We start from the raw sequence: 24341 nt of genomic DNA, 5'->3' as shown, positions 1-24341 counted from the left end.
TAAAGCCTATGCAATCCATAGTGGTCTTAGTTTCAAACATTACAACCAGAAAAACAGTCTCATCATCTGAAGATATTCATCTGCTAGCCTTTTGTTATAGCCTTATTTATCAAGCTAATATGACAATGCGGATATACAATTTGACTATCGTATCAGCTTTTCAAATTTATAGGCATAGACACATCCAAAGAGAAAGCTACCCAATCAGATAGATACATAATCCTATCTATACAATTGGATGGTTCATATTAAACAATTCAATCAGCCACTTAGATCTTGTTTTCCTTTTGGTCTCATTATCGCTGTTCACATTTACCCAATATTCAGATCAGAAAACGTTATTTGATACATCTTCTTAAACCTGAGCATGAAGATTCATTTAAAAACAAAACACACACATTTGAAAAGTCATTGTTTGGAGTATAAACGTTAAACTGATAAATTATGAAATAATTTTTATTCTATTACATTTGTGCTCCTGCTGTCTGTCGGCCAGTGTTATCATAGTTCCATCTCTGCTGGATTACCTTTACATTACACCAATGTCATCCCATTGTATCTTGAGTCTCCATTAAACTCCATTACAAGATTACTCTCTAACATAATGCTCACACTGCTCTGCTATGAGTCCCTGGCTGATATCATGCTGATCTAGTACTACTGCCTCACTAAGATCATAATGTTCTATTACTGTTAAGTAATGTCAAACAATTCAATCATTACTGTTATCATCCAATTAGTCCTGACTCATTAGTTGTTATATGCTCCATTTCCTCTCTTTTACCAATGCTATATTTTTCTACCACCTTGTCTCACCAGTTTCACATTGCTCCACTACCTCTGCCTCATCAATTTCACATTGCTCCACTACCGTTTTCTTTCTAATGTATTTATTCACTGCCATTGTCACATTTAACCATATCACTGTCTCCACTGAATTATCACTGTTACATGAAGTCATTATTCACCATTCAACTTTTCTCTCTCTTTCCAATGCCATTCCATTGCCACCATCTCATGTTTCGACTTTGATCTATTACCACTGTATTATCTTTGCGTCATTATTTTGACAATTATACAGAATTCCTTTTTTTAATTACCATTGTCTCGATCAATTGCTATTTTCTCACCAATTTCGTAGTCTTCACTCTTTACAATCATATGATCCTGTTATTACTGACAAGTGATCCCATGCTGTTTCATTGAAACTGCCTCACCAATGCCACACCATTGCACTCTTACTTCCATATCTATGTAATTCTGCTCCACTCCCATTGTATTATCTCTGCAGCACCATCTCAACAATGTTGTACAATTATGCTGCCATTGTCCCACAAATTCTTTACCTTTCTAATGCCACTATTCACCCATCTGTCATAATGCTCAATATCACTGGTTGGTATCATTGCTCATATGATAATATCATAAAAAGAAACTCTAGACCATGTTATTTTGTGTTATTGCCTTGGTATCAATGGGATAGAAACAGCATTGGATCTATACTGGGGCTGGAATATCATTAGGTGCAGCACTATGGCTTGTATATTGCTGAATCCACTGGAAATGCAAACACCAGATTACATCTATGGCTGTATCTCACAGCACTGGTGTAATAGTCAAACGGAACGTGTATCTGCGAAACTGATCATTGTAACACAATATGATAATGTGTTGCTATGAGCAACATTCTCAAAACTGAGCCACATTTGCACTTATTGTCTTGAACTTCACTCTTTAACACTGCTAACTACTGACTTCTAACGACTGCTATTGTGTTCCGATATGATTAGCATTGCACATCATGTAAATGCATAACATTAACTATTGTGTTTACAGTATTGGCATTGTGATAGGAAAGCCTTTTTTTTGTTTTTTAAACATTGTGAATGTCCCTCAAGGACATCGAAGAGTTTTTCTTGCTGTCACTGCGTCAGACAGTCCGTCATTCTTTCTTTACTTGTATTTGTTTGCAATACACTTCATAGAGACTAAATATAGTAGCTTCCAAACAGACAAATGTCTGCACAACCAGAACTTGGTGACATTTCAAGTATATGGGACATTCCAACTATGATAGTTGGATGCTGTTGTGGAAATAAAGGTCTTGCGTTGTGTATCAATGAGGCTGTTGCTTCGTTTTGCAGGTTACGGATTTGCAGGTTGAGAATTCTTGTTTTCTGGTAACTCGTTCCGCATTACCATAGAATATTCACAAAGAGGCCTTTTGTGACAAAACAATCCATTCTTGTACATAGTTTGCATTTTGGCAATCCAGAGATTTTACTGATCTAGTGAATTTTGTGATACATATTTGAGTTTAATTATGTTATACATAGCAGCATCATGCTTAATATTTTTGCAATAATATTAATATGGTATGTCTAGGGAACTTATGAATTTGTGCTTTTCCACAAATAAAGCCAATGAAAGTGAAGTAGGATCGGCCGCCACTGTTAAGACGTTGTGGCAATTAGCTGCGATGATGCCACCAACAAGATTTCTGCAATTTATTAAACGGTTGGAGGACATTTCTTCAGTAAATCTGAATGTTCATAGCTACCATCCTGGGATTCAAGAGTTTCTGACCCATTGTTTCCTTTCATCTTGCAACATGTGTCATTTCCTGTCTCGCGAGTTTGAAGAGGAATCAGAGCATGGTGCTTGATTACAATTTCATCGCTTTTCTTGCCTTCCATTGAGTTCCTCCTCCTCATGTTCCTGTTAACTGATGCATATCTTCCTGTTTCCTCAAAACTGAGGGACAAAGTGACAGTGCCACTGCCAAAGCTGACTTTCTGCTTACTGCACGTCTGCATTTCCACAGCAATTGGTTCATCATGGGCAATTTTGCTGCTAACGGAAGATGATGGAGAGGAGTCAGTTGAGCCACTAACACTGTTGGACCTCTTACGAGACATTGTGGTACGCCGCAAAGTGGCCCTGGCTGCCACTTTAAAAGCATGGGCAGCAGTGCTGCACCTCACCTCTTCAATGGTGTTCCTCGATGGCTTAAACAAGATGATGTAGCATTTGTTAAAATAGATGCATCCAAGTAACCCAAAACTTGATGCAAGTATGGCAATAACTTCTACGGCCGAAACAAATTTCCCATAAGTGCTGACGTAAGCAGGAATGAATGAGATCCAGACAATGAAAAATATCAACATGCTGAAGGTGATGAATTTGGCCTCATTGAAGTTCTCTGGGAGTTTGCGAGATTTAAAGGCAAAAAAGAAGCAAATGGCAGCCAGGAGGCATGTGTAGCCAATGAGAAAACCAAGTGCCATTAAGGAACCTTCATCACATGTAATAAAAATTATTTCATCCTCCAGTTCATGATTCCTGTAGCTTGAAGGAGGTGCTGTGTAAAGCCAGATGACACAGGTAACAATTTGAACAAGGGTACAGAGAAAAACCAGCAGGAATTGCAAGTTGAGGCCCACCCACTTTCGATGGAGACTGGTCGGAATCTTGGCCTCAAAGACTAACAACACACGGTTGGTCTTCACCAGAATGCAAGAAATGCACAAGACAAAGCTGATTCCAAATGCAGGCTGGCGCAATCTGCAGGTCCAATCTTTGGGCTCCCCAATGAAGATCAGTGAACTGGAGAAACAGCAGATGAGGGAGAAGAGGAGAAGGTAAGAGAGCTCTCTGTTGGTAGCCTTCACAATAGGTGTGTTTCTGAACTTGATGAATACTCCCAATACAAAGAAGGTCATCACCGTTCCTAGCACAGCAAATATTGTCAGAGCAATTCCAAAGGGTTCAGTCCAGGACAGGTATTCAATCTCCTTCTCTATGCAATAAGTGTGGTTCTCATTGGACCAAAAATCGTTGGGACACTTGGTGCATGCACTTGCATCTAAAAAGGAAAAGGAAACAATCATTTTTTTTCTTAGGATCAAGTAAGCTTTCCAAAAGAATCTACTGACAATCAAAGTTCATATTGAGATGGATAATCGGTATGAACTATCTAAGCTATCTATTAGCAAGCTATCTAACTCCCAAATAAAACAGTCACAGGTTTAATTCCCAAAGTACCTTTGACTGCAGCCTCCATGTGCCAATGATTGAGTTAATACGCTATTTTACATTTCAATGTTTAACATCTGAGAGAAGAAATCATCTGTTACATAATTAGTTCTTTGAGCTGAAAACATGAAAATGTTGATCTGAAATAATTACTGTCAGCTGTTATACTGTGCAGCCTACATGTTTCTTCATCTAAAGAAACATCTGAAATAAACTGAATGATGCTGGACTATTCCCATAGGGATAGGAACTGGGATTACAATCCTAAAGGGGATTTACTTTCACACTCTTACTGTTTATTCTGAAAATTGGTACAGAGAACTTAGCAAAGTGGATTGGTGAATACTCCATTATAGGTGGTAAGACAAGTTGCTGTTGTTGTTGTAAGACATGGGATTTCACCTAATAGAAACATGATGAGCAGTTGACAAGGCACTGTCTGTAGTACTCTATATTGTCTGAACAGCAATCTCAATTACAGGCACACACAATATTGTAGCAGTGGTGATCTTCAATTGCTACTTACCATTTTCATCACTGTATTCTCCTTCAGCACATGATACACATTCAAAACAACAGGTGGGCTCTCCCTCAATTATTCCCTTCCTGGTGCCGGGAATACAATCGTGAGTGCAGTTAGAGAAGGGCACCTAGAAGCATAAATGGAATTAGTTATGTCTGTTAACGGACTGAATGCTGCAGACAGATTTCATCACATACATACATAAACCATAACGATTTTCATCAGTCAAAGACACCTAATTGCAAATGGTTGATAGCATTCACAATGGCTATCTTCACCATGTTGTTAACATTGCTTTTTTTTGCAAATGTAACTAACTTCTCTACTGTTCTGAATGCACTAACACAGGCCATAACACAAGTACTCAGGCATCAAAATTCCTCAGTAATTGTAAACAGGCCATTTCACCAGGGGCACTGAGTCCAATTATGCTATATTCTATTTCTATAGCTGCTAAAATCAGATATCTCAGCACAGACTAGGGATTGAACCTAGAACACTTATGGTCTGCATGGATTGGGACCCACTGGACAGAAGATTTAACAATTAAATCATTGGGCAAAAAAGCATCATTGTTATTCTATCTTACTTCCCAGTTCGAAAAAAAGATTAACACACCTCCCTAATGGTCTGGTGAGTTGTAGTTTTGTGCTGAGTTAGCTGATCTTAGCTGGGGCAACGGTAGGGATGCGACAATCAATTTTCGGGATGCGACAATCAATTTGCTTTGGTATTCACGAGTTTGGGAAGACAAAAATCAGCCAATAATTTCTCTCCTAATTACTGTCCATTGACCCCTTATTGGGAACTGCATGTGTGTTGCTATTGACTGAGAACAGCATTAGGCTGAGTTGTGATGCCCCCATAGTTGAGTAGCTTCCTCGGCTCACACTCGATGAATGGTTACTCAGGTAATGTACTGGAGGTTGGCTGGGCCTTGTAAAACAGTACCCAACAAGACACTGCATCCTCAAAGAAGAGGAGAAAAGTAGAGAAAGTTGGCAAACAAAAACAAAATGAACACAGGGGCTGTCATGTTACTCCTATCAGTAATTGGGCTTTAATTAAAATCAGAAAGTAATAATCCTTGCATTTGATATAGCATTTTATCATATTGTCAAAATCTCGCTTCACTGGATATACTGTAAAGTGACTGTGAATTTTGTGGACAAAATGTGGCAGCCAATTTGTGCACGCCAATGTTCCACAAACAGCCATGGAGTGAGTGAACAATTTTATTTGGAAGATTTTTAGCCAGGACACTGGGAGAAACTCCCATCACTTTTCGAATAGTGCCATGGGTTCTTTAATGTCCACCTGAATCTGCAGACAGGACCTTAGATTAATATCTCATCCAAAGGACAGCACCTCCACCAATCCAATCTCCCCCAGCACTGGATTGGAGTGTCAGTTGGACTTTATGATTCCAAGTCCTGACTTGGGGCTTGAACCCACAACTTCTGACTCATAGGCAAAAGTGCAATCACTGTGCCAGGCTGACATACAGACAGAACATTGTCTTAGGTAGGCTGATCAGGGGATTGTTGCATGTATGAATTATGATCACAATCTGTGCTCCATCTTTAATGTGTGGATGAGAGATTTAGGCACAGACACAAAATTTGTGTGGGGAAATGTCAGTACCATGAAACAGAATCTTAAATGGTTTCCACCACATGAGCTTTTCTAGCCACATGTTCTTAAACCTGGACTAGAGGGATTGTTCTTACACCTGGACTAGAGGGATTGTTATCAGCAAGGCTTTTTTTTTGCAGATGTTTACACGCGTAAGGACTTAATCCAGGGTCACTGTTGCAGCCTACTAACCATCAAATCTCAAGACCTAAATGACCCTTAACTTTCTTCAATTTCTTCAATCCAAGGCTCTATCCTATCTCCCATGCTTCTTCATCTTTGATAATGACTGCATCAACCTCAATTCGACTCATAGACCTATTACAAAATCCCCTTGTTTTTTCAATCCTCAACTCACTTCTGACTCACCTCCAACGGATGAGCTTTCAGCCACTTTGCTACCTCTGTCCATAACACTTCTGAAATTCCTCCTTTGCTTTCCAAACACTTCTAAGGATCTATCTCTTTGACTATACCTCCTATCATCTCCCCACCTCCCCCCCACAACTTGTGTCTCCCACGCAGATCAAGCTCCCCCTTCATCATTATAAAGCTACACAAATGCAAATAGATGTTGTACTAATAATCCTTACATTTGATATAGCGCCTTATCATGTCTTCGAGATGTTTCAAAGGGTTTCACAGAAAATACTGTAAAGTGAATTGACTGTATATTTCGTACCAGTGTAACCCCTTGTAAACATACGTTGTGAAAGACAAACTTTTAAGTCCAAAAATGATCACAGTGAAAGTGAATGGAAGTCAATCTCATACCACTTTTGAGAATCCGCTCCACAGCACCTTGCTTTCATTTATGTAGAGTCTTTCCCCTGGTTTAGCATATGCATTGTAGTTCCCAACCTCTTGAAAGACTACGGATTGATCCTCAGAGGACAGCTGCCAGTTGATGATGGTGTAATTTCCTTTGAGATCGCCCTGATCATCGAAGTCGACCTGCTCACCCATGCTGTTTGTAAACTTCAGGTGCTTGAGGTGTTTGAGGACCTAAAGCAGAGATACAAACAATTCATCGTAATTAATCACCCATTTTCCTCACAATTTCTTCTCTTCCACTCCTCATGATTAGGCTGTGCTTTAGCTGTGTTGGCAGCACCCAGTATCTTGACCAAGTGGCCATTTTTTCAGGTGTGAGCCGAGGCATTGAGCTCCAGCAGCCTGTCCAGTCCAAGGAGGGCATCACAGCCAAGCCTAGTCCTGCTGCTGTCATTGTCTGCACACTTTGCACTTCATGGTACAAGCCCTAGCTGATTTCCCTAGCCCAGAAACTCTCAAGGCCAATTGCCAACATAAAGGCATTTGCTTAATTTCAATTTATTCCCCTTTCTTTGGGACATTCTTTGGGATGTGAAAGTTTCTACATACAGGGAGACCCCCCTCCCCGATTATAGCACAGTGCCTTGGGTCCATAACATTTAACACTCAACTAATAACTGATTCATGAAATAAACAGCCACTGGTCCACTTCCGAGTTATCAGGTTGCCATTGAAGGCTCCAGCTTCTTGTGGCCATCTCCAGCAGGCTAGAAACTAGTGCAAGAAACACTCACAAGATCATTTGTGTCTGACCAGCTGCCTGTGGGAGACATGAAGAAATTCTCTGGGGGACGCACATGATAACAGGGTCATCCTGTAAATGTAAATTGTTGCTTTTGTTGTGCCCCTACTGCTGCTTTGACTGATCAATGTTCTCAAAATAGATCAGCTATCTAATATGGATGATGTGGTACCATACCAGGAAAAGCAAGCATTTACCCAGGAAGCCACAGCAGGAGCTAAAATCATTCTTCTCTTTTTAAGAATATAAAACACTTCACAAGATCACAAGGTGAAGAAGCCTTGTACTTAGATGTTCCTGTTACTGTACGAGTCAGTTTTGTAAGGAAGGATTCTTAAGGAAGAATTTATTTTGTTTAGCAAGTATTTGATTTTTAAATAACATGTAATCCACATGAGCCTAACCTTTTCTTATCCCTTCTCCCACACCCCTCTTCTCTAATCCCCTCAGTCGTTCATGCATCAAGTTTCCTCTGAAATACGTTGATGCTTTCTGCTGATGAATTCAATGCCAGGTGCCATGGATCAGTGCGATTACAATAGGGTTTCTCACTTTTTGCTTGAAACTGGTGTCAGTCTTGGTCTGCAAGACCATTTTGTGTTGAAATTTACCTTTACATTTGGAAGCTGGTTCGTTTTAAGTGGTGCAGAAAAGTGACTTCCTAATTAAGACTGAATTAAAGAAGTTTCCACAGTTCTGCACAATCTGCAATTTTAAGGTAAAATGTTTTAGTCTTACAGGTTAAGACTTCAGCCTTATAAACGTACATCAATATATTTATTATTATTATTATGTAGAGCAGTTGAGCAGAAGAGCACCTAAAATTCCTAGCTCCTACCACAGAAGAGTTCCCTAGCCTGAACTAAGGGGATTTCTCTTTACACACCAAATATCCTCATGAGAGCGAGTGACAATTCAATGGCATGGCTGCCAGATTATGGGTAGATGTCTACTGTGGCTATTGGAACCAAGTCAATTACTTCCTTTAAACATAAATAAGACAAATACTTGAAGAATAAAAACTTAGAAGCATGCGGGGATAGGGCAAGGAAATGAATTAGACTAGGCAGCTCTCTGCAGGAAAGCGAGCTGATGAGGAGGAGCTAGCATGGTACACACTAGCACGGCTGAGGTGAATTCCTCCATTCTGCCCTAAAATGTCGATGATTCTATGATCCATTGGGAAAAGGATGAGATTGTTTAGCAATTACAGCCAAGAGATTTCCACACCACACCATCAGTTTGTGATGGACAAGGTCTCCAGAGGTAAAAGCACAGTGGGCCATTCAACTAGTATGATGCTACGCAGCTCTGGGTTAGATAGTCAGGTAGCTTGGACTTAAAAAGATGTTTTCAATTACCTGCCAAGCTTCAACTTTCTTTATGTCAGCGCACGATCCATTTTCAAAGATGCCCTTCCCAGGTGTGCAGGTGTAGATATCTTGCAGCGCATGTGCAATGGAATACACTGCCATGTATACGTTATATGAGATACGCATGTGAGTATAATCCAGGTAAGGGGTCTCAACACTCATGATATTCTCATCCCCTGTGCACGGAGGCAGTAACTTTGAACTTGTGATATTCCCCACTACAGTGCTGCCGTCGTGGCCAGGTGTTTTGGACTGCTTTAGTTGCGTCAGAGATTTTTCCGTCAGGTAACACTTAAACGTCTCTTCCCAGAACTCCTTCACAAACCCGTTGTCTGAGGACCTGCTGGGATGCACCCGCTGTAAAAACTCGTAGAATCCCGGGATGTGTCCTGCTCTGAGGGCAAATCCGATGGTTCCGCCTACGACGTGGAAATACTCGGGTTTGGCTATCAGCGAGGAGCTAGCCCACGCTTCGCTCGCCAGCCAGATCCTCCCGGTGATGTTTCGCCGAACAATCTCCTGTATAATGGGCTCCAAGTCGGGGCCGCTTGAAAACACGACAATGACCTTGGCCGTGGAATTCTGAATGACCTCTGCGACATGCTGCAGCTCCTCTTGTGTGTAGTATTGAGAAATCAGCTCACTGAAGTCTATGCAGATGTCTCTCTCTTCTGCCTCTTCTCGAAACTTCTCTATCCCTGGGCGGCCGTAATCATCGTCGGCTGCTAGAGTTCCCACCCAGTTCCATTGGAAATGCTGGATGATGTCAGCCATTGCGGTGGCCTGCTGTTCATCATTGGGGATTGTACGAAGGAAAGACTTGTATTGATTCTTGTTGCTCAACAGCCTGCTCGAAGAGGCGTAGCTGACCTTTTAATAGAAATGACACATTGTTAAACCACCGTCCTTCCTCTAACTGCTAAAACTTCTGAAAGCCCCCAACCTGAATTTCCAGCAAATTTGGGGGAAAAAGGTTGTTTGCAAATTACTGTAACCGCAAGCAATTTTGTTTAACAAACCCATTGGAAGAATCCGATAGTGACTGTAAGAACTAATTCGTTCCGTCAAGTCTTCATGATTTGAACTGGAGTATCGTTGGTCAGGACACAAGGGCAATTTTCCTTCTCTTTATGAATAGTGTCATGGGATTTTTAATATCCAATTGAACAGGCAGATGGGATGCTATCCTATAAACGAATAGCGCTATATAAACACAAGCTGTTGTTGTTCAGTTTAATCTCCAATCTGAAGATTAGAACCTCGGACAGTGCAATGCTCCCCAACTGGAGTTGCCCTCATCTACGTGCCTATACAAAAACACACATTGAAACACACAGACACACATCTATTTGTACACACACACAAATAGACACACCCATGTTGACTCTATGTACTTATTTCCACAGTACTTACAAAACTAGCCTACAGCTCATTGTCACTTCATCGTACTGACCTGTGGAATGTAAAATAGACCCAGTAGGTTGGCTACAGCAGTAGAAATCCCTGATCCCGTTGCTCCCACGACTGCTATGGTTGATGGAATGTGATCAGAGCAGTTGCAGAACTCATCCAGATTCAGTGAGTCTATTTTGTTCTGAGCTACAAAGCTCAAAGTTGCTTCTAGAGCTTTGGACACTGTGTTGCAAGTATCGAATATCCTGTATCCGAGGGTGATATTTGGCAGAAATGCCATGCTGTTGTTGATCTCCTCAATTGCAAATATCATTGCCTGCAACCACCGAAATCCTCTAAAATTATACCTGTTAACAAAAATATAATTTAGCTTAATTACATTGTTATCTGTTTTTTACCTGAATATAATGGAGTCATCCTGTATTACAACTTTCCCTTTAAACAGGAAAGATACAACAATAATAATAATCCTTGCATTTGATATAGCTCCTTATCACATCTTTGAGATGTCTCAAAGGGCTTCACAGAATATACTGTAAAGTGAATTGACTGTATATTTTGTGGACGAAACCTGGCAGCCAATTGCGCACAGGAGTGTCCCACAAACAGTCATAGGTGGAGTGACCAATTTTTTTTTTTTTGAAGAAATTATTACCCCTGGAAAAGCGATCCACCAATCGACTAACAACCGGGTTCCTTTTTGCTGCTAGGTAAACAGTGACGTGTGGAGTAAAGAAACTTGCCCAATGTTTTGCCCTGCCGAGAATCAAACCTAGGTCTCTCGTTTGTTAGGCGAGAGCTCTAACCACTGAGTTGCAGGACTCCACATACAAGTGCATAACTGGGATGAACAGTACAATGATTCGGAACCTGCAATCCATTAAAAACAACAGTCAGAAAAAAATAAGGCCAATTATTATTTTTTAAAGAAAAGTACATCAGACACCCAGAAGTCTCCATCCTATTAGCCTTATGACAATTGCCTTAACATTTAAGACCTACCAGATTATTGGCAAGGAATTACAGTACTGTCAAGCACCAGTAGAGTATTAATTTATCTGGGTAATATTATGACCACCACCTATTTTTTCAACACATTCTGTAAGAAAACATCAGTCCATTTTTATAAAATATCTCCTTTAGATTTTTGTTTAAAAAAAAACTATGTAATGTTCAATGTATTCAGTATAAATTTACACTGTAAAATACACTGGCCATGACAGAACGCTGGTGTTTGCTACTTCTAGTAAAAAAAAGTGAATATTATATAAAAAAAACTATAATCTCTTGCATTTGATGCAGAGCCTTAACAAAACATTAACAATTTTTTAAAAAAAGCACAGGGAAGTTTAAAACGAGAAGCAGAGAGAACTGGGATAAGTCAAGAAAAAACTATTAGATTTAGTTGGATAGCTCTTTCAAAGAGCTGGCACAGGCATGATGGGCTGAATGGCCTCCTTTTGTGCTATATGATTCTATGACACCAACTTCAAGTTTTAACAGCCCCAAAAAACAGTGAAATCTCAATTGAACCTCAATAAATGGAAATCAGGCTCCGTGAGATCTCAGATTAATTGTGGTAAATTATATCATAACTGTAAAATCGCAATTCTAGCTCAATAGTCTATAGCACAACATAATCTGTGAACCATTGTATGTGGTAACAGCATTGCCTCTTCTGTAACTGGGAATGGGGTGGCCAGACGAGAGGTTAAGTTCAAAGAGTTACTCACTCATTTAGTGTGACATTATTCAAATCTCCATGACCTTTTAAATTACAATGTGACCCAATCTCAGTTCAGTAAACCAAAGAGAAGACTTTACTACATCTTAGGAAAGACCTTGGCTAGACCTCTGTTTGACCACATAACCTGGTATGAATCTAAATTATATCCAGATTACCTACAAGACGAAGAGCTGTGAACTACGATTTATTGCTCATGTGTGAGTCACAAACTCATGAATAACAAAGTTATGAGTAATTTAGGATCAATTGGACAAGCTTGATACAATCACATTCCCAGACCCCTTGTTTGCGCCACATAAATAAAATTATAAGAACAGGTTAGAAATAAATATTAGATTTAAGTGCAATCTGTTTACGAGCAAATTGCCAAGTGACTCCACTGTAAGACTGTTATCATTAAATCCCTGCCTCTTCATCATGACCTGATCTCCTTGAAGCGATAAAAATCTTCATCATGGTGATGTGAGTACATAAATAATCCCTGCATTTCATATAGCACCTTATCACTTCATCAAAACATCTCAAAGTGCTTCACAGTATTTATTCTAATGTATAGAGGTGGTGTATTTTTGTAGGCAAACGTGGTAAACCATTTGTACACAGCATTGTCCTACAAACAGCCACAAAGTAAATGACTAATTTTTAAACTTGAGGGTTGTTGGCCAGCACATGGGGAAAAAACGCAATTAAATTATTCTAATAGTTACATTCTTCCATTGGGACATCATTAGACAGTGATTTGAGTTTTATAGAGGAATCCAGCGCAGATATTCTGTGCTAACATCTGTCATCCATTCGCCCACAATGAATGATATGGAGAAGCAGTTATGTGTACAGTATCGCAATTTTATGTTGAAGATATGGCAACAATAAATTCAGAGCAGGAATCTCTTTCATGAACCCTCACACTGTGCTGCATTGTAAAACTCCTAAATGGAGTCATGGCTGGCTTCAACTTGCTTTGATTTCAATTTGTCAAATAAGATCATAGATGATCTTGAAGTCGAGCCACTGAGGTACCAGGAAGCCAGGCAGGCAGGCAGGCGAGAATGGGGATAATGTTCCATGCTTGCTCACAACTAGTGGGAATCTTCAGAAGATAACCTCCAACAGAGAGAGACATGCGTGGGTTGCTGGCATTGATGTCAGCTGCGTCTCCATCCCAACTCATAGCCAACAACAACAACAACTTACATTTACACAGCGCCCTTCACTCAAGTAGCATCATGGAGCATTTAACAGCAGGATGTGTTGACCTCGAGCTGGGAAGGGGTTTGGGGTGACTGGGGGTACAGTCGAAGAGGAAAGTCTTCAGGTGTGAAAGTCCTTCATTCCTACACAAGGTGCAAATGGTGTCACCTTTAAGAGCACCCAAACCACAGAAACTGCCAAACCAGAGTAGCCTCATATTGCTGCAGGTTTAGTTGCCTGTGGTACGCCTGTACCTTACACTACAGTCTTCAGCCAGTGCAGCTCCTTGAACCAGGGAAGTACAGTACTTAGTAAGACAAATGAATACACAAGCAACGCGGAGCAGTTCACAGTGACACACAAGGGCAAACAGTAGAGCAAAGCGAATTAATCATTGACAAGTCTAGCACTCCATAGCTTAATAAAGTGACATTCATTTCATTGCATCTTGCAGCCTAGCCTAACTGTAGTTTTTTTATCATGGCTGGAAGAAAGGGTCAGTTGTGGCAAATGGTAAAAGGAGATGTCAAACAGCAGGACTGTGACTGTAAGTACAAAATAACTTGAGTTACTGTTTTCACATGAATGTTTTTTAAGTATCTCCATGTGAAAATATTAATGCCCAATTGCTGATTGGAAAAAAAAACAGGCAAACCCACTGGTAAAGCTGTGCTGGCTGGGTACTGCTCTTGCAGCTCTAGAATTACATTGGCTGCCGTGTTTTGCCCACAAAATACACAATCAATCCACTTTGCAATATATTCTGTGAAGCGCTTTGAGTTGTCTCGATGACGTGATCAGGCGCTATATCAGATGCAAGGGTCATTATTATCATCATATTATTATATCATGTTACAACTGTTGGTGTGAGACTGCTGCATGTAATTGTCTTGATGATGTGATAAGGCTCTATATCAAATGCAAGGAATTTTATTATTATTACAGCACAGAAATAGTCCATTTGGCCCATTTTCTCCGCAAGAACCACGTAATCTAATGCTGTGAGTTGTGTGGCTCCTGTAGCCTCTGTGCTTCTTGGCCAATACTCATCCTCTCGCTAGACAACCCACCTGTGCTCTCAGGCAGAAATTGTCCTTAGCACTATAACCTCAAAATATACAATCAATTCACATTACAATATATTCTGTAAAGCACTTTGAGACGTCTCAACAATGTGATAAGGCGCTATATCAAATGCAAGGATTATTATTATCATTAGTACATTACCTGGTGCCATTTTAAAAAACTTCCCATTTGGCTTTTCACAATACTAGTGAGGATCAAGAAGACCTTTCAGCTCATCTCATCCCTCCAGTGTACATCCTACCATCATTCCATCACAACGTTGAGTTTTTTTTTAAATGAATCTAGTGTTCTGATCTAACCATACTTCCTGACTACTCCGTAAGACACTTCAACTCTTTTTGAAGGTTGGGTTCCCAAAACCACTCACAATATTCCTAACACATGCAAAACAACAAATTTGTAAACATTTCATATGGAGAAAGATTGTGGTGTTTAAAAGTCCTACCTAAAGCACTTAGTCATTTCTGGTCTAGATTTTAAGTCTTGATCCTTGGCAGTTACTCCAAAATGTATTGGGAAGAGACCTCCGAGTATAATGTCTCCCTTTTTCTGTGCCCTTTGGTTGGGACCATATTCCGAAACACAGTAAGACTGAAGAAGAGTAAATCCGAGGATTAAGAGTCCATAGTGGTGCCCCCCCATCGTACAGTCCTCTTCTCCCAATGCCTTCAGTAAATCAGACTGTTCAGCTTCCACAAGAGTTAGCTTAGAGACGAAGGTCTGAGCCTTTTTGCTTGTCTCTGTAATGGTGGGGGCTGACTCTGTTGTAGAAACTTTGAGAGATGAACAACGATTTTCCTTTGAAGTCTTCCATCTCAGAACGAGTTGACAGCACGGTCCAAAAGGTGATGGAAATACCATTCATCCTGGCTCCATATTGACAGGTACCTTTGAGGAAAAACAAAAGGCATGAATTCTGTATGTATAGTAAACTTGTAAGTTTGGAAATGTAAAAAAAAACTTTTTTTAAAAAAAAATTGTCCTCAGCTTTCTCTTCCCTCTTTTGTTATCCCCCCACCCAATTAAAGCCACTCACCTCTACACACGACCTCCTTCAGTGGAAACATGGGACAGTCAAGGCCATGAATTTCTCCATGACCATTGCTGACGTCACTCAAAGACTATCTGCGGGGAGGCGGGTGAAGCAGACTTGTCGTGGACCCAACTTGGGACTTTGAACCCACAAACTCCTGACTCAGAGGCGAGAGTGCTACCTTTTCTGAATTCAACATTATGTGATAGCATGTTAATGTTTTGCATGATATTTAGTAAAGTGGTGCTGTAGATAAAAAAAGACAAACTGGGATTTCTATCCTGAAGTTGTAAGAGCATAAGAATTTACTAGGCGAAAGAAGACAAAGTTCCATCCAGTTCACCTTCCACCATTGTTTCACCCACAAAATATACAGTCAATTCACTTCACAGCATATTCTGTGAAGCGCTTTGAGACGTCTCAACGAAATGAGAACGCTGTATCAAATACAATATTATTATTCTTATGGCAATCACATGCACATGTCATATCCCAAACTATATACTGTATCCTGAGATATTATTTCATAACAGAATAGGCTCCCCAGGGAACCTGTTGTAAATAACGACTCAAGAGTATTTGCTGACCGTAATGAAGTGCATCATGCTGACCTGAAGGAAATCACACTGATGCAATCTACTTCCAGAGTTCCTAGGGGTCAGTGTGACATACCAGCAAATGTTATTTGCAACTTCTTCCCAGTTGTGACTCCCTTTATGAGTATCCTGTTTGTACTCACTCAGCACCCCCACCGCCCGAAATTCAGCCAACTATTATCTGGTGACTGTCAACATAACTTTGCTCAAACTGGTTTCCACCTTCACAACAGCCAAGTGCAGTATTTTGAGAAAAGAAAATCCTTCTGGTCTCACAAGTTTAAAATAAAACTTATGTAATATCCTCAGTTTAGCAATAGGTATATAAAATAAAATAATTCTAATCCTTGCATTTGACATCACATCTTTCAGCATGGCATGTTAAACAGGATAGAGTATTAGAGTTAAATGGGATAAAGCATTCTGGGATGCTACCCTGCTTAAGAGATGCTATATAAATGCAAGTCGTTGTTTTTATTGTTGTGTAGATAACAAGTAAACCCAGAAGAATACTTTGAATTACTTCAAGGCAGCAAAGCAAGAAAGCACAAATGAAAGAGCTGGGAAATGGGATTAATACAAAGGGTGACTTAAAAACAAGCAGGAAGCAGAGATAGAGATATGATGGGCTGAATAGCTTCTGCCTGAGCCAAAAATCTCTGTTTTATAGATTCAGTGCCGCAAAGGTAAGTTTTAGTTCTTTAGACAAGGAGTAATTGGCAGCTGGAATGGGTTACTGGGAAGGATTGGTCAGAGCACTGGACTCATTTAAGAAATAGTTTGATACTGCGATGGGCAGATGATAGGGTGGATATTCTGGAAGGATGAGATCAAATAGACTGAAGAATCTTCTTCATCTGAAACTCCCTAGCAATCCTTCGAAGTTTAATAAAGTTCAATGCCATTCATACTTTCAGCCTTTCAGACCCAAGTTATTGGTTGGAATGAACGTTCAATAAGCACTAAGTATATTCTGTGATGATTTGAAGAAAATTCTGAATATTCCTTTCTTGTCATACTGCTACCGTGAAGCTAAATTGAACAAAATCTCAAGTGACACAAAGTAAAGAGATGTGGACTGGTTCTAAAGACAAAACTCATTGGGAATGGTGTTGGGAAAGCCACGACACGAGAGAGTGATTTAATTACACGCATTATAATTTATTTTTCTTGTTCAACATCATTATAATCTATGCTCAATGACTTGTGAGTTTTGTGAATTTCTGAAATACAGCCACTGTCTCAGCTCAAACATGAAGGTGATCTTTCTAGGGCTGTCATGGGACATGAAAACACTGGGGTCATGCTCCAACAAGCTCTCAAACTCGATTTATAGGGAAATACAAGTAATCGCCTGGGAGATGGTGTGACGCAGAGAGCCTTATGGCTCATTTAGTCAAGGTAATGGGGCAATTGCTTCAAAAAAGCACGTGTGTGCGTGATAGAATGAGACAAAGAAAAAAGTTCAGGCGCTTTTTGTGCTACGCTAGTACTCTGCTATTTAGATGCTGCTCAAGAGGTGAAAAATCCATTCTATTTAATACATGTATGAAGTATGTTGTGGACCATGATCAAATGTTTTATCTTGTCCAGAAAGTAGAACCAGAGGATACGGCATGCCACTGAAGGAAGGTAAATTCAGAACAAATTGCGGAAATACTACTTCAGTGAGCAAGTTGTAAACGTATGGAACAGGCTCTCTAGGGAGATAGTGGAAGCAGGAGGTGTTGATTCTTTCAAGAATAAATTAAGATAGATTTCTATTAGGAAATAATATCTCGGATACAATATATAGTTTGGGTCATGACATGTGTTTGCGAGGATGGTGGAAGGCGAACTAGATGGACCTTAAAGTTCTTTCGCCAAGCACATTATTACGTTCTTAAATCCTTTAAGGTTCCAGAGGAGACGTTTCTAATCCACTAATCCAGCAGAAGACAATTTAGTGTAATTCCCATTCTCCCCACCCCGACGCACTTCCCTCCTCAAGGTGTTTACCTCATTTTATCTTTCTGCCGGGTTACGATTTCACAGGCACCCTCTGGTAACCCAACTCAATGGCCATGATTCATACATGAGTTCTCACAGGCAGTGTTGACAGACCACTAGATCATGGGGCATCACCACAGCTGAGCCCTAATCCTATCCTCGCCGAAAATTCACACACTAACCAATAGAATAAGGCAAACAGAAGAATTTCAGGTAGAAATTCGAGCTGGGTCTAGATTTACTTTTATTATCTTAGCATGATCTTAGCATGAAGAGAACGTTCAGAATTTCACAAATTCTTAAACACAACCTTTATTTTTAGGCAATTTTCCATAAGATCTGTTAGAAACTGCAGAAAACCAGCTTCAAAATTACGACTGCCAAATTCTGTGCTCCCCAAATGCTGTATAAATAGAATAAATTTAGAACCAGTTGGAATTTCTTTCGCTCTCTCACCCTTTCTCTCCCTGTTGTGTTGCCTTGGACCAGTTACATTGTCATCATGATCACACAATGTAAATTTGCATGGGAAAAAATTAACACAACAGTTTTAAGTGAAAAGAAACCCATATACTGAACCCCACTGATTGGACTGAAATAGTAGTCAAGCCTTTGCTCTATGGTTCAGTCAAATATTAGTGTTGGGACTTAAACCTCCCAAATAGCAATTTGCAAAACAGATTGATGGACAGTGATCTGATTTGAACTCCTCAGTGCAGTCCTATAGCTCAATGGTTAGAGCTTCACCTCGCAAGCAAAAGACCACAAGCGATTCCCCAGAGAGCGAAATGTTGGGCAAATTTCCTTCCTCCACGTGTCTATGTTTTTACCTAGCAGTGAGTAGGAACCCGGTTGTTAGTCGATTGGTGGATCGCTTTTCTGGGGGTAATAATTCCTTCAAAAAAATAATAATAATTTAGTCACTTAATCCACGACTGTCTGTGGGACACTGCTGTGCACAATTGGCTGCTGCGTTTCGCCCACAAAACATGCAGTCAATTCACTTTACAGTATGTTCTGTGAAGTGCTTTGAGACATCTAGAAGATATGATAAGGCGCTATATCAAATTAAAGAATTATTATTATGTCAGCGGCCAGTAACCCCGCTCCAAGGCACACATTATCTTATATGTAATCATTTCTGCATAAGCATTACCACAGCTATTCGTACAGCTATTTTGGGAATTATGCTGGGCTCAGTGGAGTGTGGTAACTTGAATAACAGGGATGGTAAATATAGTTCTGCCAGCGGTCAATTGCGGTTATTTCTAGCAGCTCGTAAATGCTAGGGATGGAGTTGCTACATTGGATGCAAGTGAGGAAATGTTAGCCATTTGTGCAGTTCATCATAGTTGATTGGCGGATCGTTTATCCGGGGTTAATAATCCCTTCAAAAGTATAATAAAATTAAAATAATTTGGTCACTCAATCCACAACTGTTTGTGGGACGCTGCTGTGTGCAATTGGCTGCCGCGTTTCGTCCACAAAATACAGTATATTCTGTGAAGTACTTTGAGACGTCTCGAAAACATGATAAGGTGCTACATCAAATCCAAGGATTATTATCATTTATTATTATCATTATTATTATTATCATGGGCATGACGGACAAGGAATAACAATAATAAGCACACGGACACTGGGATTTTCAGCATTAAAATAAGTAATAAAAGAAAAATTCTTACATTTGGTATAACACCTTTCATGTTGGGAGGATGTCTCAAAGCGCTTCATAGGATACACTTTAAAGTTGTAGTGACTGATTTTGTAGGCAAACGCAGCAGCTATGTGGTGCCAAGCGATGTGCTACAAATTTCTATGAAATGACAATTTTATTTGGAGAAACTCCCTTCTCCTTTCGAATAGTGGCATGATAATCTTTAATGTCAACCTGAATAGGCAGATGGGACCTTGGCTTAACGAATCGTCTGAAGGACGGCATCTTCGACACTGCAGAACACCCCATTTATTGCATTGGACTATCAGCCAAGACTTGTGCAATCAAGTCTCAATGTGGGCTTGAACCCACAACCTTCTGACTCAAAAGTGAGAGTGCTGCCAACTGAGCCAAGTTGACAACAACAAATTACACTTGCAGAGCACCCTTCAGGTCGGAAAGATGTCCTGGGGCACTGGCCAATCAGGAGTTTTGGACCCAAGCTGCTTTGGGTTCAGAAAGGGAGGAAGGCGAGGGTTGGGGTGGTGGGTGGGGGCAGGGTGGCCAAAGGCATGATCAATGATCTACAGACAGGACTTGAAGGAGGCAAGAGAGGGTGTGAAGTGGAAGGATTATGGGATAGATTTCCAGAGTGTGGGCGCAGAGATGCTGAATGCTCGACCGCCAAAGGTGGGGAGGGAAATGCGGGGGACCTGAAGCAGGCCAGTGTCCACCGAACAGATTTATTTGACACCTAAATAACAGTTTTCATATCGGATAGGAGTCTCAGAGTGCTTCACAAAGATGGGGTCAGTTGTCAAGCAAGGCAGGAGGGAGAGCAGAGAAGGATTGAGATATAATATGCATCTAAGCAGCTGTGATATCAACACATTATCTTCTATATTAAATACGCATGCAACCTGTAGCTGTTTATAACTGGGGAATACGCAACATAGGCAAAGAAACAATAACAGAACCATCAATCCAGTGCTCAGGTCGTTAGCTCCATTAATTTCATAGCTTATTTTGAAAGGTTTTGTTTGCCTTAACCACAAAGCTCATCAAAGGTAGAGTTTAGAGGTGTTGGTGGCTGGGACAATACAGAACATATTGGTAGAATTTCTACCTGAGTTCTGGATATACTCTATTTGTGTAGCAATTTAGAGCATCCAGAATTTGGCAAATTGTTGAATTTAAAAAGAAACTGTAAAGCTGTATTTTAAGAATTTGCCAAATACAACACTCTGTTATGCTACATGAATTAAAGTAAATCTAGACCCAGGTGGAATTTCTCTCAATAAAACACAGTTCTGCAACAGATAAAAACCTGGGGTTCAAAAAACCACCCGGATCTAGATTTATTTTATTTATGTAGCATTTCCGAGTGTTCAGCATTTAGCAAGTTCTCAAATATAAGCTTCAATTTCGAAGCCAATTTTCTATAAGCTCTTTCAGAAGTACAGAAAACCCGGGTTCAAAGATTAGCCTGAATTCAACAATTTGTCAAATGCTACACAAATAGAATAAATCTAAACCCAGGTGAATTCCTAAACTAGATACAGAGCAGGCTTCATGTGCAGTGCTGAGCACAGATCTTTTCTTCAAGAACTGTTCCCTCCATCAAAGAATGGAAAATGCTGCACCTTTCATAGACCAGACACAAGTTAGACTGTCAATGCCATGTATTGGAAAGAAAGAAAACAAGAAAGAACGAAAGCAAGCAAGCAAGTAAAATACATATATACAGTAGAGGTGTTAAACAGCGTGGCAAGAGGGCAAATGATTGGGATTGAAAGATCTGTTAAATTGTATATTAACATAATAGCTGAATAACCTCCTCTGGTTCCTGTTTCTCTGTTACCCAGGACAAAGATTCTGAGGTAGAATCATTGATGGTTGGTAGTGGGGTGGATGGGGGGTAAGAGGTTTATTTGTTCTCTTCCCATTGATGCTACATTGCTAGCTTTTTGTCTTGCCATTCCCTCTGTCACTAAGTTACGACTTATACTGCATGAAAAGTACAACGTTGAAGAAAATGTATGTATCGATAATAGAGAGCCTTCCTTCAATACATCTTAATCTTATTGAAATATGTTCTATTCAGATGCCCAACTGGGCAATCCAGACAAGGATAGGATACTGCACACTCACTATCTGTGTGAAGCATTGCTTTGTCTCCCACATGAGGATTGCTGGGGGAGGGGGGGAAAAATTCAATTTATCTCACAGAATTTCAGAAGTCCAATCTCACACTTGGCAGACAATAGATACGGGAAAATCCATAGGGAATCTCATGGAACAACAACTGAGACTGCTAGACACAGATCAGGATGCTTCTGACCTGGGAAAATAGTCAGTCCTGCATCAACCTGCCAAATTCTGGAATAAACTCTGTGCTGATTGATACTGAGATCCATCACCTCAAAATAAATTTGTATTTAATCAGTTTTGTACTTTATAACTATTAGGAGAGAGAGAAGAAACGTACTTCTCTGTAGCCTCAGCAATCCATTGCCTGCCCTGAACATTAAAGTTCAGGGCAATGGACAAAAATGAAAGCAATTGCAACTAACTCACAGTTTTTTTTAAGAAAAAAAGCTATATTTCTGACTCTATAATTTTACTCGTTCGTATTATGTTCGCGTAAAAGCAAACAGCAGATTTTTTTCAAATTAAATACACATGTAGCTGCATCTTACTAGAAATAGGCACCTTAAAAAGAGAACAGTAATAACAGAGCCCTTGCCCTACCCTTGAGGTTTCCACTTTTCAGGTCGTCAGTTGCATCTTTCCTGCATCCTTAAAGTTGGGAAGGATGAATGAGTGTAGTCTTCGTTTTGGGCTTGATCTGTGTGTGTGTCTCTCTCTCTCTACATATCCCATCCATCTCGCTCCATGATCATCAAGCTTGTGCCTTTACTTCTGAGTTTCAGCTGGTAACACTGTGCACCATCTACTGGCTCCACTCAGAACTGTCCAATAATAATAATAATAATCCTTGCATTTGATATAGCGCTTTTCACGTTGGGAGGATGTCCCAAAGCGCTTCACAGAACACACTGTAAAGTGAATTGACTGTATATTTGTGGGCGAACGCGGCAGCCAATTGCGCACAGCAGCGTCCCACAAACAGTCGTGGATTGAAAATGACCAATGCATCAATTGGTAGATCAATCCTGTTACACTATGAAGAGGGTGAGAGTACCCCACCCCCTCTCTCTCTCTCCCTCTCCCACCCACCCACCCACAAACATGCCAGATAACCAGTGATTGCTAACCTGTACAACTGGCAGCTCTGCAAATGACTGAGATACTAGGTAGGATTTAGAAACTGAGCTAAACGATATTTTGCCAGTGTACAAAAAAGTCACTACATTTGACAATAATTACCTAACTGTAAGCACGTTATGATCTTTCAATGTTAAGGCCCTATATTAAATGCAAGGATTATCATTTTGCCCAATAATGCATTATTAGCTTATTAGCTAAAGAGCTCATTTGGTTAATCAGCAGTGTCATTAGCAATGCCATCTCTGAGATATATTTTGTTTTAGCAGTTTCACAACTCACAGCCCAGTGCCAGTAACAGGCTGATTTCGAACTAAGATTCCCAATTGATTCTTTTACCAATGATGATGAGACCTGCTGTCACAGTCTTGTTGCCAGCAAAATAACCCACAATAGACTCGTCTGTACCAGCTGCCTGTATGTACTAAATAAAAGTAGCCCTTGTAATGTGTATTTCAAAACATTTCCTTCCCCCCCATAACGACCATCAGTGTTTACATGTGATCATCAAGAGAAAATATTTTGCCCCATGTGAGGAAACAGGAGCTGCAGGTAGCTTCTATTCGCCTTCACAGCTGAATGAACTCCAACACAAGGGCCTGCCTCTGAGAGTGGTCTGCTTCATGCAGGCGTTAATTCAACATTTGTTTAACCTGGGCATTTTATAGTGCAAATAGATGGATGGATTTAGGAATAAGTCTGACCTCTGCTTGCCATTATTATAAATGGGCTTTTATTTGCAACACTGGCCTTTTGTTAAATGCGGTTACAGTCATTTTAACTGAAGCTACCTCAGTAATTCCCAAATGAATTTGTCAGATACTTGGCCTGTTGCTCAGAGCGATTTATCTTTTTTTTAAACTGAATAATTTCCTGCAGTTCAGAAATCAGCATATTTTCCGGATTACTAAGAATAACCTCTGACTGATGGATGCAGAATCAATTCCCAATCTGTTTAACTAGATTTGAGGTACAAAGGGGACCAAAATCCTAGCGGAAAGGATAAATAAGGCTGTGGCAAAAGCTTTAAACTAGTAAAAGGTGAGAAGGGATCAGAAGAAAATTACTCAAGCCAGACAAAAGTAAAAAATAAGGAGAATGGTCAGGGAATTAATACAATTGTAGAACAGTAGCGTGAAAAGACGGTCAAAAATAAAATGAGACGAACAATTAATAATAATGAATTAAACTGTCCGAAC

General features: G+C 40.1%; 1 protein-coding gene across 1 annotated transcript; it reads right to left on the bottom strand.

The window, feature by feature from the left end:
* Positions 1 to 783: 783 nt before the first annotated feature.
* On the bottom strand, positions 784 to 22760 carry casr (calcium-sensing receptor). Its single transcript, XM_007908700.2, has 7 exons — positions 22606 to 22760; positions 15025 to 15467; positions 10596 to 10902; positions 9131 to 10012; positions 6968 to 7198; positions 4562 to 4685; positions 784 to 3865 (listed from the first exon to the last, which is right to left on the bottom strand). Exons 2-7 carry the CDS (start codon positions 15438 to 15440, stop codon positions 2511 to 2513), a joined length of 3315 nt encoding a protein of 1104 aa, XP_007906891.1. The 5' UTR covers positions 15441 to 15467; positions 22606 to 22760; the 3' UTR covers positions 784 to 2510.
* Between the last annotated feature and the right edge of the window lie 1581 nt (positions 22761 to 24341).

Source organism: Callorhinchus milii, unplaced genomic scaffold (genome assembly GCF_018977255.1).
Source record: "Callorhinchus milii isolate IMCB2004 unplaced genomic scaffold, IMCB_Cmil_1.0 Scaffold4, whole genome shotgun sequence".
Classification (NCBI taxonomy): domain Eukaryota; kingdom Metazoa; phylum Chordata; class Chondrichthyes; order Chimaeriformes; family Callorhinchidae; genus Callorhinchus; species Callorhinchus milii.
Note: the sequence above shows the minus strand (reverse complement) of the source record. Positions and strands in the feature narration are given on the sequence as shown.